Source organism: Microtus ochrogaster, chromosome 17 (assembly GCF_000317375.1).
Source record: "Microtus ochrogaster isolate Prairie Vole_2 chromosome 17, MicOch1.0, whole genome shotgun sequence".
NCBI lineage: Eukaryota > Metazoa > Chordata > Mammalia > Rodentia > Cricetidae > Microtus > Microtus ochrogaster.
This window is the reverse complement of record NC_022019.1, coordinates 12,270,652-12,282,123: the sequence shown is the minus strand read 5'-3', so window position 1 is coordinate 12,282,123 and position 11,472 is coordinate 12,270,652. Positions and strand designations below refer to the sequence as shown.

Genomic DNA, 11,472 nt, shown 5'->3' with positions numbered 1-11,472 from the left:
GGTGGGTGGGTAACTGACCTTGTATCTCAGCTCAAAGAACCAATTTAATGGCACCAGGAAGGAAGCTAGGGATCCTCTAATGGAGGACAAGACTCCTTTGGATTTTAAAAAGATATGTCAAGAGCTAAAGAGATGGACCAGTGGTTAAGAGCGCTTGCTGCTCTTCCAGAGGATCCATGTTCTAGTCTAAGGACCTGATTTTGGTTCCCAGTGCCCACATGGCAGCTGGCAACTCTTTGTAACTCCATTTCCAGCTGATCGGTCATCCTCACTGTGTACATTCGCTGCACACAGAGACATGCAGGCAAAACACTCAGACACATAAAAGGAAATCCCACCCCACCCCCCTTTTTAAGGAGAAGTCAAGATCCAAGAGTATGAGGGGACAGCCATGACAGTTATCTGTGTGCTACGAGAAGGACAGAAATGAGCCCCTCCTGTGTACTGACAGACACAGTGAACCGCGGGGACGCTGCAAGCGGGAGAAAGCCTCAGGGTTTCTCTTCTCACTCTTCCGTGCTCATCATTTTCTCTTCCTGTCTTTTTCCTTTCAGAGCTAAGTGTAGAACCCAGAGGCTCACACACACACTAGCAAGGGCTCTGCGTGGAACTGTGGCCTCCCCACTCTTAACTTTAGTCTGAGTCAGGGTCTTGCTGAGTAGGGATCTTCCGCCCCAGTCTCTGACGCAGCCGGGATTACACGCATGCGCCATTTCTCTGGCGTTTCTTTTTACGTCACTTCTCAGCAGTTTTAGCCTGGCCTAGCCAAGGACTCTGCAAGAACGCCATGCTTCTCAACACGCCTTCGGGTCCTGTGATGTGCAAATGAATTGCACCTTAAAATCCAGCCTTAGCACGACCTGGTCAAGCCCACAGCATTCTCCTAATTTCCCGCCACACCTTGACCACTATGGTCTATGGAACTGCAGCTTAGCCATATGTGTTCATCACAGATGACTGTGATGACAATGACGTTGAGCATTAGCTGAACAACCGCTGAAGAACTACTCTGCCAGGACCCTCTCTCAGAGCTTCGAGCGCATCGAGCCACTTCCTGATCACACAGCTTTCTGAGGAAGACACTGACGGGTCTTACAGTTAGTTACTTTGCTGCAGAAAAGACAAGGGAGCATCAGCCTGATGGAGTGACCTTCCACGGTCACTCAGGGGTTAGATCAAGCCCACCTGTAAACACTACATTGTACGTAGTGAAGGAAGGAGGTCACTGGGCTCTTGAGGGAGCTGATGAAGGCCTGGTTCCTCAACTGTTGTTGTGATGGTTAAAAAAAAATGCAAGTTTTGATTTTTAACATTTAGGATGCAAGATTATTCTCTTTATGGGCCCAGAGGCTGAAAACCACCACCTGAGGGACAAAAGAGGGAACTGAAACTCAGAGACAAAGCCAAAAGGTGACACAGTCAGAGGCAAAAGTCACATGTGTGTAAGAACTCGGCATGTCTCTGTGGCTTGGTGTCATTGTCCTTATCACTACCACAAAGGACGCTGGCCAATCTGTGACCCTGACCTGGGTTACTGCCAGGAGACTTACACATCCCATATAATGTTGTCATTACCTGACCAGGACCCTGCTCATCCTCAGCACCAGAACTCACCATTCCAGGGGTCTCACCAGCACAGGAAGCCCTGAGTAGAGTCCACCCCAATCTCAGAGGAAAGGAAGAAGCCAAGGTCCCTGTGCAGGACCAGGTCCTGCCAGGTGGGAGCAACAGGAAGCCTTAAAGGCAGCTCTGTGAGGCCAACGTGTGTGTGTGTGTGTGTGTGTGTGTGTGTATGTGTGTCTTGTGCATATGTGTGTGTGTGGTGTCTCTGTGTGAGATGTGTGTATGTCTGGTGTCTGTGCATGCATGCATGTGTCTGGTGTATATGTGTGTGTGGTGTCTCTGTGTGAGATGTGTGTATACACATGTGTGTATGTCTGGTGTCTGTGCATGCATGCATGTGTCTGGTGCATATGTGTGTGTGAATTTGGTGTCTGTGTGCAAGATGTGCATTTTTTATGTATATAAGTGCATGTGAGTATACATGCGCATGTCTGATGTGTATGTGTGTGTGTGTGTGTATTTGGTTTTGGTATCTTTGCTTGAGGTGTTGGTGTGCATGTAAACCTGGTGTGTGTGTGTGTGTGTGTGTGTAGTGTCTCTCTCTCTCTGTGTGGTGGGGTCTGTGTGTGAAGTGTGTATAAGTGCATGCATACATACATATGTGTGTATGACTTGTGTGTGTGCATGCATGTGTATATATATGTGTATCCAGTACATATATGTGTGTATTTGGTGTCAAGGTGTATATTCTGGTGTGTGTATGTGTGCACACATGTGTATATGGCGGGTATGTGTGTGTGTGCACTCATGCGTGTGTCTGGTGAAAGAGTGTGTGTGTGTGTGTGTGTGTGAATTTGGTGTCTGTGTGCAAGATGTGCATGTCTGGTATATATGTGTGTGTGTATGTGGTGTCTTTTCTTGAGATTTTGGTGTGTATGTAAGCCTGGTATATGCATGTCTGGTGTCTGTGTGCAAAGTATGTATGTTTGGTGTGTGTATGTCTGGTGTGTATGTGTGTGTGTAGGGTCTTCATTTGAGGTGTATCTGTAGTTCTGGTGTGTGTGTTAGGGGTGTGTGTGTGTGCATGTGTGTGTGTGTCAGGGGTGTGTGTATGTGCATGTGTGTGTATGTGTCAGGGGTGTCTGTCTGTGCATAGGAGGAAGCCGCAGTGCTCACCTTCCGTCCCACTCCCTTACAGCCCCACTTCCAGTTTCTTTCTGTGTTCCGATACCAGTTCAGGGGACCTCTGTGGAGAGGGTCAGACAGTAAGGAAGGTGAGCTTCCAGGAACTGACCACTGTTGGCCCGCAGTGACCCAACTGACCCATGCTACTCAGACACACTATGCCAGGGAGGGTGAGTGCCGCAGGGCATGAGCGGGGTTCCCCAGACACACGATTCCTATCCACACCTGCTGCTTCCTCAGCAAGGCCGAATGCAGGAACTCTGTGCCACTAGGCTGGTGCCTCTGAGGGGCTTTGGGGACAAACAGAAGCTGACCCTACAGCTTATCCCCATCCACGCCCAGAAGCCACTCTCCTGCCCCAGGAAACTCAGTGGGAAGGGACGTGGTGGAAGAGAGATGGTGCAAAGGCGCCAAACTGCGTGGACATTTGGGTTTGCGTGGTTTTGCTTCTCAGAAAACAGAATGCAGAGCTGTCTGATCCTTGGAGGATCTGTGAATGCAAATCAATAAAAACCTCTGCCTTCTGGGGGGGGGGAGACCCATAAACACAAGAAAGAACAAGCTAGTTACCCGCCCCTGCCAAAGGAAGCTGCCCAGCATAGGTGGTGAGCCTCCTGGCACTGGGGGCATTCAATCACAGACAGGTCACTATGGTGCCCGCAAGGGCTGTGGTGAGAGTAACTGCCCCATCCTCCAACAGCTGAGCACCCCATCCCCCTGTCGGGGGTTCCCTTCTTTTTTACCTGAAGCCAGTTTTCTTGAACTGCTGGACATAAAACTCGATTTCCTCCTCAGTAGTAATCTTGCTGAGGCTGGGATTTTCTGGGGTGTTCACAAGGAGTCCCCCTGCAAAAAGACACCCATGTCCTCTCCCGCTGTGGGCTGAATGGTTCTAAAGCTGGTGTTGCCAGCTCAGGCCGCCCCATCTGAACTTGGAATGAAGGGATTGTATGTCTTTATGTCTGTCCATCTGCCCTCTCTTCATTGACTTCCTCTTGGCCAGGAGGAACACCAACCCATGGGGCTGGGATCTTCCTTTCTGTGGGGTTCTCAATATAGAATTTCATATCATCTTAAGAGGCATGCAGTGTCCTGGCAGCGCCCTTAAAGGCTCCTCAGGGACAAACACATCATTTTCATTGTACAGTCCTTGAAGTAAAGGGTGCGATCACCCCAGGCTTCAAGGTCAAACGTCTTAAGAAACCAAGATGGTGCTTCCTGCCCTGCTGGGTCCTAGTCCCATTTGAGCATCCCGCCCCCATCTGCATATCTCACTTCTTTACTGCTCATCTGCCTCCCTGAACCACCCTGAGCTCTCTGTGGGCAGTACTACAGCCCAGGTCTCCTCAGCTGGGTACTCAGAACATGGAATCAACAAACTAGTATGGCACCGAAAAGAAAAGAAGGGAGGTAAGGAGGCAGATATCCTCAGAGGAGAAGACCTCTAGGGTCAGACCCCAGTTCAGCCTATTTGTAATCGAGGGGGTATATGAGAGGTCGTAGGTCAAGCACTCAGAGTGTCGGTGATCGTTGTAAAAGAAGCAGATGAATAATGGCTAGGAGGCCATGCTAGGAGGGAAGCAAGCATTTGTGGAGCCAGTCCTGGACGTTGGGGCATCAGGGATGAATCCAGACCTGATTTCAGTTAAATCCCACCCAGCAGGATGACCAAGGTGGTCCTCCTGAGCGGGGACAAGAGTGACCAGAACAGAACCTCAGGGTGGAAGGGCAGTGGAGATTTATGTCGGTCTAGTGCAACCTGCCTTATGCACACTGGTGACTCTACAGCGGCCACCACTCCATCCTGGGACGGGGTCCTTACAGAAAGGGGTGGATTGCCCCGGATACACTCCCCAAAGCATCTTAGGACTTTGACACTCAGCTCCCTGTAGGGTAGACTAGGGTAGTATCATTAATTGTTTAGGAGACCCCTGTTGGGCAAGTCAAGGCTCAGAACAGTAAGGTAAGCTTAGGGCTTCTTCAGGAGCAGAAGGGACAGACATCCATGAACATTCTGCTGATGGGGCCTGCTACTCCTCCCCTCCCCTCCCAGGGATCTCTTACCCATTTCGGTGGCTTTATGCACAGCAAGCATACCCTGTGGGAAGAAAAGTTAGGGAGGATGTTGGGAATGAGGCAAAGACAGAAGATGACAGCTCAGACCCCCATGACAGGACCTTCAGTGCACAAGGGCCATGGGAGAACCCTTTTGTGTGGGGATATGTGCAAAAATATACAGGCATTGGAAACCAAGGATAGCACAGGGCACTGGATGCTGTACTCTGTGCATATTCTGCAATCAATGCCTGTGATAATGTTTGATTCATTAATGAGGCACTACCAATGCTAGAGTAGAATAATTGCTTACAGCATTGCTGTCATGAGACACCCCCCCCCCCCCCCCCCGCTCGATAGAGAGCAGATTCACACCGGTAGGCTGATGGGGGATTTCGTTATACTTCTCATTGTGGTGGACAATTTACACCTTAGACACTATCTGTAGAATTTCCCCTTTTAATATTGTTGGATCATGGGTAACCAGGAATAACCGAAATCACAGAAAGTGAAATAGCAAATGGGGCTCTCCTATAACACACACGCGAATCCTGAAGAGCAGCAAAGGGGCCTCTCAGGGTCAGAGAAACCAGCTGAAGCTCCCATCCCCAGCTGGTGCGGACACTTGCAGATCTGAGGAATGGCTTGGGCTTGTCAGCCAGTGTGAACAAGAGATGAGAACTCAGACTTATAGGAAGTGGGGAATTGGAGCAAGTGGCTCCCTGCCCTGACATAGGGGCAATCTGACAACCTAGGGAGGGCTCCGTAGTGTGCAGAAGCATCCATGAAAAGGTAAAACGAAAAAGTCTACCCATGACAGGCAGATGGAAAATGTTTTTGCTTCAGCTCGGGATTAAGAGCAAACCAAAAGGTCCCCCTCCAATTCCGTCATCAGAGGCCTGCCTTCACAGGCATGCGCATTTGATTTCACACTGTCGTGGGAGCAGGGAACTCCTGTGGTGTGAGGCAAACAAAGAAGTGAGAACTCAAGAACAATGGCAATGGGTTTCTGATCCTACTGCAGGTACTGGCTTTGTAAGAGCCTAGGCAGTTTGGATGCTCAACTTGCTAGTCCTGGATGGAGGTGGGGGTTCCTTGGACTTCCCACAGGGCAGGGAACCCTGATTGCTCTTCGGGCTGAGGAGGGAGGGGGACTTGGTTGGGGGAGGGGGAGGGAAATGGGAGGCGGTGGTGGGGAAGAGACGGAAATCTTTAATAAATAAATAAAAATTAAAAAAAAAAGAAGTGAGCATGGTTTGTACTGGCAGTAGAATGTAGGCCAGAAATAACGATGAACCACCCAAAAGAGTGGGTCCAAAGTCCAAACAAGCAGGCTGGTACAGGTTAAATGTCACTAAAGAGGAGGTCATAAACCAAAGTTATAACACACACACACACACGCACAAACATAAACACATGTGTGTGCACACAAGCACGAATGCACACATACAAACATACTCACATGCATGCATACACATATGCACACACACAAACATACTCACATGCATGCATACACATGCACACATATGCAAACACACACACACATACATGTGCCCCATCTCCCACCTCTTACCAACTCATCACTTGCTCGGAAGAAGGTTTTGAAAGTCCGACTCATGTTCTTTTCCAGTTCAGCCTCGGCCACTCCCTAAAACAGTCAAGAAAGCAAAGTTAAAGATCACGTCAAGAAGCCCTGGAAACTGTAGTGCTCTCCCACGTGACCAAAGGCCACGAGGCCCTGGTCTTCTGTCCCACCCAGCCCTCGTTTTGTTTGAATTATAATCCTTGGAATTTATTTTATTGTGAAATGTGTGTTAGAAAAAAAATTAGATAGCACATAAGATGTTAACGGCTGCTTCCAGGGAGGTGGGTTTGAGGATAATGCTGTTTTTATAATGCTGGGATTCCTGCGATCAGCTATGATTTGCAGGAATCAAGGAGGATGACCCAGATTTAAGGTGGCGGACAGGCTCCGAGAGGATAACGGTGAGACGTCTCTGTCCACAGCTTCCCTTCCCGGTTCTCAACTAGACTGTAGTAACTTCAGCCATCTTCTTCAATTGGGTCCTAATCATCACAGCCCTTTGGGATGCTATCAGGGCTGTCTCCCCAAGGACAGGGTGGCAAATTTTCTTTGTCAGGAGCTGGGGCACACGTCCTTGGTGGTAACAAATTGCCAGGTTCTTCTGTCTCGAGAGAGTGTTATTACAGATAATTGCTTATCTATTATAGGCTACAACAGGCTCTCTGACACCATGTGGTCTGGATGCCAGGCTGCAGGAATGAAGAATAAGTAGGTAGAAGGGAGCACAGAGGTCCACACCTCCCAATATCTTCTCTTCTCTACTTACTTTCCCTCTGTATCATCCTTTTAAATATAACAACCATAACGATGAGCTTATTTATGGCAAAGCAGAGATGTTCCTGTAATGTGGATGAGGGGTTGGTCGCTGCAGAGACTGTGACACGTCAGAAATAGTACACCTGACATTTCTTGGGAGTATCCATGTTCACTAACTCATCTTGTGACTGCTGTTTAATTCCATGATGTGGCAAAGGGTTCTTGGGGAGTCTGGCAGGTGCAACCACCCTGAGAATAAAGTAGCAGTGAGGGAGGTAAAGGAAGTGACAGTTCATCCCGATCATCCGGAAGGCACCAGCTTGTTTCTGCTGAAAGGAGAACTCTGGAGCAGGCCTGGGGATGAGTGGGACTCGGCTGTGCAGATGGAGGAAGGGTATTCCGGCTTGATGAAAAAGCCCGGCGCACAGACTTGCTGGACTAGAGAATGGATGCCATGTTGAATGTTATGTCTGGAATGTGAAATGCCTCTCTCACCAGAGGGCTAAAGGGCCAGTTTAGCTGATAAAACACTTGTCTTGAAAGAATGGGGACGTGAGTGTGATGTCTAAAACCCATACAAAGAAGCGGAATGTAGCAACACACATTTGTAAGCCCGGTTATCACAAGGTGGTAGCAGGTGGGTCCCTGGAGCACGCTGCCTAGGCAGTCGGTAAGCAAATCCTGGGCCAATAAGATGAGAAAGAGGGGCTCTGAATAAAACAGCCAGGCATACTTAGGGTATCTTTCAGAAGAAGTTCTAGAACATCTTGGCATTGCCACAGAATTGGGTGTATGCATGACACTGTCTGGGCAAGAGACTGCAACTTTTGCTAAATCCTCCATAATTCAGTGGAGACTCGATCCCAGGCTTTGTTGCTCCAGGTTTGGCATGGGGAACATCCCTTCTAGGGTCAATGCTGAGGATGCAGGTCCCCAGGAGCTCCACACAACCAGACTTCATTTTATCAACATCCCCAGTGCCTGCACCCTAGGCGCTAACAATGGTGCCTGCTCAGTGCAGAGGATGTCACATGCCATCTGGCATCCACCATGCACCCATGAGTTTCAGTACAACATGAAGTCTTGATGCAGAACAGGAGCAGAAGGTCGCGCTGGGTCACAGAGGCATACATAGCCCAGTACTGGCCAACACTGACCACAGCTGATGATGTCATATAGTTCAGCACTGGCCAACACTGACCACAGCTGATGATGTCATACAGTTCAGCACTGGCCAACACTGACCACAGCTGATGACATCATATAGTTCCTACAGCTGCCCAGGAATAAAACTAGCACAAAACAGGACCAACACCAAGGGCATGCCTACGGCTAAAGACTCTCCCCACCACGGCTGCCACATGAAAAAGGAGGTGACCTTCCCATCAGACACACAGGGACAGGACAAAAAACTTGAATTTTGAAAACCCAGCTGGGGTCAACATCCCCTTCGTATTCCTTCCTTATATAGTTTCCGCTCCTACCTGCCCTCCTTTCCATCCACGGAGCCTTTTCTGGACACCTGTTGACACCTTGTTCTTCAGTAGGAAGGAAACGTGAGAATGGAGCAAGGGGGTGGGGCAGCCTGAGACAGGAAGAGACAGAAAATGAAGGGGCAGAAAAGAGGAAAGAGACCTTCACTCCAGACCCTGATTTCTAGTTCTCTTTGGCTGAGAGTTAAGAATGTCGCCCAAGAAAACAAAAACAATACCACCTTCCAAAACCCACGGTGAAGCTGCCCCTTCTCTCAGAGATAAAAACAAGAACACCAATCTCCAAAACCCACGGTGAAGATGCCTCTTCTCTCAGAGACAAAAACAAAAACACCAATCTCCAAAACCCACGGTGAAAATGCCCCTTCTCTCAGAGACAGCCCAAGGGAGAGTGCCAGGCCAGCTAAAGGACCCTGCCTACCTAGGGCCTCAATGCAGTCTTCAAGCTTAAGCTATTCCATGTCTCTGTCGTTCACAAACATGACTATGCCCTACACAGCCCACCTCACAGTGTCACTGACAGAAGGGCATTCTTAAAGATAAGAGGAAGGAGTAACCAACTCATTTTCACAAAAGCATTTGAAACTTAATTTTTTTGAGACAGGGTTTCTCTGTGTAGTCCTGGATGTCCTAGAACTCACTTTGTAGAGCAGGCTGGTCTCGAACTCACAGAGATTTAGCTGTCTCTGCCTCCCGAGTGCTGGGATGAAAGGCGTGAGCAATTACACCTGGCTTGAAACTTACTTTTCAAAGTCTGCTTAATATTTGAGCCGGTTGTAAATTACACCTGTGACTATGTATAGCCATTCAGCTGTCTCCCTTGGAACGTCTCTTTTTGATAAATCCCAACTCTGTTTCATTCTGACCAGGGGAGAAATTCTAAGGTCCCTAAGTCCTCACTCCTCAGGCTGCAGGCTCATACATACTGGTTTGCATCTCCTGATAATACTGAAAACAAAAATAAAAACTCAGCAATTTTTGTGCCATTCAATAACTCTAAGAACAATGATAATGTTGATTGATGGTAATAATTGCCCATCCTGTGTGTAAAATAATCACCAGATGCCAAGCCTGTGTGTCTTGTCAGCACGATAAGAAACAGGCAGAAGCCCTTTGCATCCTCACGAACCCCCATGTGGCATGACAGACCAACCCGGGCCTCGGAGAGCTAAGGTCATAGTCAGTACCGGGGCTTGAACCCTGTGCATTGGGTTCTAAAGGCCACCCTTTAATGCTCAGGAGCACAGAAGGAGCAGTCAGGACACTTGCTGTTGTGAAATGCGGCCTTCCCCTTTGATGACTTGAATCAGATAACACAGCTGGCGCATGCCCAGGAGCACAAGCCCTTTTATCCCTTCCTCTCTGGCCCTCACCTTTACACCCCTCCCTGTCCTCAGGATGGACTTTCATGTCAGTGGGCGGAGCTATTTACCCACCGCGCTCTCTGATTCTGATCATCTCTTGGCATCTGTTTACTCTCCTAAGCCCCAGGTCAGAGCTCTGTGGAGTTCTCTGCAGCCCCCCCCCCCCACACACACACACTGAAGTACGCCCCTGTGCTCATCAACAGCAGCTGCTTCTGGGGTGAGGTCGGCTCTCAATAAATAAGATTCCTGACCGAGGTCGACTCACAGGCAGGGAAGGCTGTCATCCATCACTGCGATCTACAGCCTCCCTTTGCTATTTCTTGCCTGGCATCCATCACCTTGCAGAAGGCGTCCATCGATTCTCCACTGTAATCGAATCTTACAAACGAGTGGGCTCATAATTAACAAGCTAACATGGCTTTCATCAGAAACCTCCAACTGCAAGTTCAGCATGGGGGTGGGGGTGTTAATCAATGTCTCCACATCTTCCTTGCATGGGCACAGACCCAGGGTCAGCCCACCTCAAGGGGCACAATGTGCAGAACCAAATGAGTAGACCTCTCCAAGCGTCCAAGGGCTCAGCGTCGTGGTCAGCACGTGGCCTTTGCCTGTGGCTGTGGGATCCTCCTTTCTGATAGCATTGGTTCAGCTCTAAGGTACCCCAGGCATCTACAGATGCTGCAAGAGCAAGGTGAGCCAGGAGCACACACACAGCAATGCGGGATCAAAGGCGCAGAGCTGTTTGGTGGTGGTGGAGGGAAGCAGGGCTTCCTGAGGAGGTCCTGAAGGAGGAGTGGCTTCCGGGGGGGGGGGAACTCCAGACTTGCTAAAACCATGGAAATGGCAAACAAAGTACCTGCTTGGTTCCCAAGTCTTCCTGCAATCCAGTTCAGCTGGTGCTGGGCTGTGTTGCTCATTAGTTAGAGTGCATTGTGAACGGACTCTTGTGATTTCTGCCCAGAAAGTCCCTGTCAAAGGTGGTGTCAGACCCCATCACCAGGATCACCACAGTCCAGGGTTGTCTTTGAAAGGCATCTTTGTGGGACTTGTGCTGTACCCCCAAACCCCTACTCTCTTCCAGTATTCTTGAGGTCCTGCTGTGGGGCTCTTTGACTGTTGGTGACATTTCACGAGACTCAGTTGTCAGTGAGCAGAGTACAAGGTCCCCAGCAGGAGCCTGAGGGCAGCAACTTCAAGAGAGCGCCCGGTTCCTGCTGTACTATTTGCAGAAGCCAGCCTGGCATTATTCCCTGCTCCTCAGCCAGTTGCTACCCAGAAAGATGCAGGACATGTTCACCTACTCACAAAGGACCTACTGGATCTGTGGTCAGGGGGCCTGAGCCTATGTCATTTCTACATTTCTAATTAATGCCTCAGAATATTTAAGGGGCAGAGCTAATCTGAAAGAGAGAGGGGCAGGGGAGAGGGAGAAAAAGAGAAAGAGGAGAGGAGAGGAGAGGAGAGGAGA

At 49.3% G+C, this 11,472-nt stretch overlaps 1 protein-coding gene across 1 annotated transcript in view; it reads right to left on the bottom strand.

Annotated features, from left to right (window-relative positions):
- The window catches only part of Ephx2 (epoxide hydrolase 2), a 39,126-nt gene that overhangs the window by 1,413 nt on the left and 26,241 nt on the right, over positions 1–11,472 (bottom strand). Inside the window, exons 13-16 of the mRNA XM_005355549.1 lie at positions 6,377–6,451; positions 4,813–4,846; positions 3,492–3,594; positions 2,740–2,809 (exon numbers count right to left, since the gene is read on the bottom strand). Of these exons, the coding sequence (XP_005355606.1) occupies positions 2,740–2,809; positions 3,492–3,594; positions 4,813–4,846; positions 6,377–6,451 (282 nt within the window). The remainder of the gene's footprint in view (positions 1–2,739; positions 2,810–3,491; positions 3,595–4,812; positions 4,847–6,376; positions 6,452–11,472) is intronic.